Consider the following 4,640-nt stretch of genomic DNA (forward strand, 5'->3'; position numbering starts at 1 on the left):
TCTTGAGCTGAAAATACGCCAAGTGATTTCGAATGTCACTATCTTTTTCTCGAACTCTTTGAAACGCAACATATTTTGCGTCAAATTTCAATTCACACAGACGAACTCTTTTCATACATCAACATATAGTATAAGATTTCACACTACAAATATCATCTCGACAGAATCAGGTTTCAGTTCACACATATACATCAACTTCACATATGCATTAGGTTCACGCGTGCATCAGCTTTCAGGTTCACACATGCATCAAAATAGCTGCTGATACACAAATAAAATTAATAAACTATCTGCTACAGGTAACTGTTCGTCAAAAATAATCCACCTCCGAAGCCATGTGTCACTCTTGTCCTACAAAAATACATTGCCACATAGTATTTGCAGATTTAGTTGCTTGCGGTGAGTGATCTGATCCATTGCTTCCACCACATCTGGGCCAAAAACCACCAATTCATGGTGGCGGTGGCTGCATCTACATCTCTAAGTCAGTAATGGAAAAGCATAATTAATTAAGCAATGAGTTCATTAAGATCCTAAATAAAATTAAGTTCTAACAGCCAATACACTTTTTCCATTTTTTATCTGATATATGTTAATGAATGCTGTGATCAAATGTGGCGCTTATAATCTTTATTCATAATGCCTTAAGAATCCAAAGCAGAGCCGCAAATGCACGTCTCGAGAGCTCAAGTACATATTCTAATAGCATCCGGCAACCATACGTACTTCACGGCCTCGGACCTGTCCCTTTCTACACAATACAGCGTAGAAGCACCATATCTCTTCATACTTACAAGAATATAAAATACAGGTTGTAGCTATATATACGTACCCATACCACCCGCTCCAATCACCACATTAAAAGGCATATAGTGCACAGCAGCTGCAGGTCTGCATAGCGACCAATTCACAGGTCTGATCCATCGAGTGATCGACCATGGCCACCATCAAGGCATCAATCTTGGCAATCCTCGGCCTCGCCTTCTTCTGCGGTGCTGCCCTTGCTGCTCGTGACCTGAACGACGACTCAGCCATGGTGGCGAGGCATGAGCAGTGGATGGTGCAGTACAGCCGTGTCTACAAAGACACCACCGAGAAGGCTCGGCGGTTCGAGGTGTTCAAAGCTAATGTTAAGTTCATCGAGTCGTTCAACGCCGGTGGGAACCGCAAGTTCTGGCTCGGCGTCAACCAGTTTGCCGATCTCACGAACGATGAATTCAGGGCTACCAAGACTAACAAGGGCTTCAAACCTAGCCCCGTGAAGGTTCCTACCGGATTTAGATATGAGAATGTTAGTGTTGATGCACTTCCGGCAACCATCGACTGGAGGACCAAGGGTGCCGTCACTCCCATCAAGGATCAAGGCCAATGCGGTAAGTACATTTAGTACGAAGTATATACATATACACTTACTATGACAACACTAATATTATCATATTATGATCTAAACTAGAGTGCAATAACATATGTCTAAACATAATAATTAATTGCAGGCTGCTGTTGGGCATTCTCGGCTGTGGCTGCCACAGAAGGCATCGTAAAAATAAGCACCGGCAAGCTCATCTCCCTCTCGGAACAAGAGTTAGTGGATTGCGATGTCCATGGTGAGGATCAGGGTTGTGAAGGTGGTTTGATGGACGATGCTTTCCAGTTCATCATCAAGAATGGCGGCCTAACCACGGAGTCTAGCTATCCTTACACAGCTGCGGATGGCAAGTGCAAGAGTGGATCAAACAGTGCCGCAACCGTCAAGGGCTTTGAGGATGTCCCTGCAAATGATGAGGCTGCCCTGATGAAGGCCGTGGCCAACCAACCCGTGTCGGTGGCAGTGGATGGCGGAGACATGACGTTTCAGTTCTACTCTGGTGGTGTGATGACTGGCTCATGTGGTACTGACCTGGACCATGGGATTGCAGCCATTGGCTATGGACAAACCAGTGATGGCACCAAGTACTGGCTACTAAAGAACTCATGGGGCACGACTTGGGGCGAGAATGGTTACCTGAGAATGGAGAAGGATATTTCCGACAAGAGGGGCATGTGTGGCCTAGCTATGGAGCCTTCCTACCCCATTGAGTAGGCAAAACCTTCATAAGCCCTTACGTTCGTACATAAACGCTTACATTGGAATAAATTGATACTTATATGACTTTTTATTTACTATGTATATATAGTTGGTTCAATTGTGTGTCCATAAACTGTGTTTCAAATAGACCTTTTACATGTATTCTACAATTCCATATGTATTAAAAATCATGTAATGTGTCGAATCTGTAATGATTAATCATGAATACATCCTGGTTATTTTCTTGGAGTGAATATTCAGAAATGGTGAAGGGCAACACAATGTATCATGGGTTACCGGGATGAATTGGGACTAACTAAAATTTATTCGAGAATACATAGGAACCTAACGTTGTATATAGTTGTAAAGTTCAAAGCCTATCATTCTAGTCAAGCTATCATACCATACATTCTTGGTGTAACATTAAGCTAGACAATGAGGAAGCCATTGAACAATAAAAGATGGTAATATAAATACACATTAGATGAGGAAAACTAATGAAATCAACAATAAAATGTCAAATTCTTGAAGTATTGACTTAGTGGCACTCTTCTCGGCACTTGTTGTAGCACCTCACCCAAGTGTATTCTTCAGGCACTAAGACTTAGGTCCTCGTGAATGAAATGCACTTCTTCAACACTAGAAAGTTAGGCTTCCGAACTAGCCACTACAAAAAAAAAGGTTTTCAGAGATCGGCCCTCTTATTTGCTGAGGTGTCTCAAAAGTGTTTGTCTCCCAGAACATCCTTCAACTTTCATAGGCGGTAGCTACGTCCATTTATGGAGACAGCCATCCAGTAGTTATCTCTGAAAATGGAGCCATTAATAGAGGCATACATTCTATGAGTCGTGACTCTAAATAAGCTTGGGACCCTTAAATCCTCTCCCACTCGCATAACCCTAACACCATCACACCCCTATTCTCCTAGATGTCAAACTCCCCCCCCCCTCTCTATGTTTGTAGAGTGTGTGTGCCGATCCAACTACTCCGACACTATTTTCTCTGTGTGTAGACAAATCATCTAACACATCTGGTTGAGGAGGCCTACAGGAAGCCTGCATATAAGTGGTACAAGCAGGTAGGAGGCTGATGGGCAGGCCTCGGAGGAGGCTGGTGGATAGGGCTGGATAATAAGCTAAGCCCATAAATTAATATACGCTAACATTTTTATGTCTGTGTAATTTTTTTTTCTAATCAATGTTGTATCAGTTATGAGCAGGGTACTTGATTGCTTAACAATTCAGCTGATCAGTATGCTTTGTGTTGGGTATGTTTGTGTAACTCAACTCATAAGATCATGAAAAGGAGGTACGGAGGGTATCCTCCTGAGGGGCAGCGTGTCTGTCAAGAGCAACCCGGGTTGGTCAAATAGTAGACATATGTGTCGTCACGTGGGTGCAACTCAGCGTGCCCTTGACAGCCCCCTACCTGTCGTGCCACCTGCCCGTGTCTGATGACCGGCAACACATTACAGTGATACTCAGAATGTTGATTAGTGGGCTTCGGCGTAAGCCAAGCTCGATGGTGGAAGCAAAGACAGTGGTTTATACTAGTTCACACCACTAGAACAGTCTAATATCGTATGTCCAGTAGGCGTCGTGCCTTGTATCATTGAATGTACAAGGGAGGTGCCCTTGTCTCTCTTTATACAGTCTAGAGGACAGGCGAATCGATTTAGACCTAGTCGGTCATAACACAAGATTCTAATCTAATTAGAAAGTTAGACTTTACTAGAATACGAGTAGGTTGGTCCTTGTAGCCTTGGAGAACATGCCACGTTGTTCTGCACCCTCTAGGTAGACTATCTACTTGCTGAGTAGCTTGCCTTATGGGAAACCCTTATATTTTAGTCCATCATACATATATATTAAAAGATTACATATATACTAAACGAATTGCATATAGCAAACTCAAGATATATTTTGACTATAGAAAGCCATGCAGCCCGAGGCACGACAGCCCGGCCCACGACACGACATTTTGGCCCGGTCCGAGCACGACCCGGCTCGGTAACTCGCAGGCCCACGCCGCCACGGCCTGGTGGTGCAGGCTATGCTTGGGCCGATCTCTAAGCCCACGGGCTGGCATGGCCCGACCCGAGTTTTAGGGGTCGGCCCGGCAACGGCGCGGTGCCACCTTCGCAGGCATTGTACAAACAAGTTATTTTTATGTTACATGTCTTTTGATGTCATTTTTATGGTCTAAGACTGAGATTGTGAATCTGAGAAGTTGAGAGTTGTAAAAAATTGATTGTGGCGTTATGAGAATTCGATGGTGAGTTGTGAAGTTCGTTCCTTAGCTCTCTTGGTGGTTATTGCTAATCCTTTAATAGTGCCACGTCCTCCTTTCTTGCGCTCAGTCGAGCCATCTCCTTGCACGAAATGAAAATAAATAATCTAGTTAGCAGACTGCATATATGTGTAGACATGGACAGATTCAGGCATCACACTTGAAACAACTATTTCTAGAGTTGTAAATGGGCGAAAACTATGGTTCGTAACATTGTGGAAAGCTTATGAGAAGCGCTACATCTTTCTTGTTATTGTGAAAGGGTGAATGAAAAGGTAGTTAGCCC

At 43.7% G+C, this 4,640-nt stretch overlaps 1 protein-coding gene across 1 annotated transcript; it reads left to right on the forward strand.

Annotated features, from left to right (window-relative positions):
- Positions 931-2,080, forward strand: LOC8061546 (senescence-specific cysteine protease SAG39). The gene is made up of 2 exons (XM_021450579.1): positions 931-1,373; positions 1,494-2,080. Exons 1-2 carry the CDS (start codon positions 938-940, stop codon positions 2,078-2,080), a joined length of 1,023 nt encoding a protein of 340 aa, XP_021306254.1. The 5' UTR covers positions 931-937.

Source organism: Sorghum bicolor, chromosome 10 (genome assembly GCF_000003195.3).
Source record: "Sorghum bicolor cultivar BTx623 chromosome 10, Sorghum_bicolor_NCBIv3, whole genome shotgun sequence".
NCBI lineage: Eukaryota > Viridiplantae > Streptophyta > Magnoliopsida > Poales > Poaceae > Sorghum > Sorghum bicolor.

What these genes read in the sequence shown, in the direction of transcription:
- LOC8061546 (XM_021450579.1), top strand. Translation starts at nt 938, where the DNA reads ATGGCCACCATCAAGGCATCAATCTTGGCAATCCTCGGCCTCGCCTTC. An exon ending in CAAGGATCAAGGCCAATGCG is followed by an intron (nt 1,374 to 1,493) that starts GTAAGTACATTT and finishes AATTAATTGCAG; the next exon opens with GCTGCTGTTGGGCATTCTCG.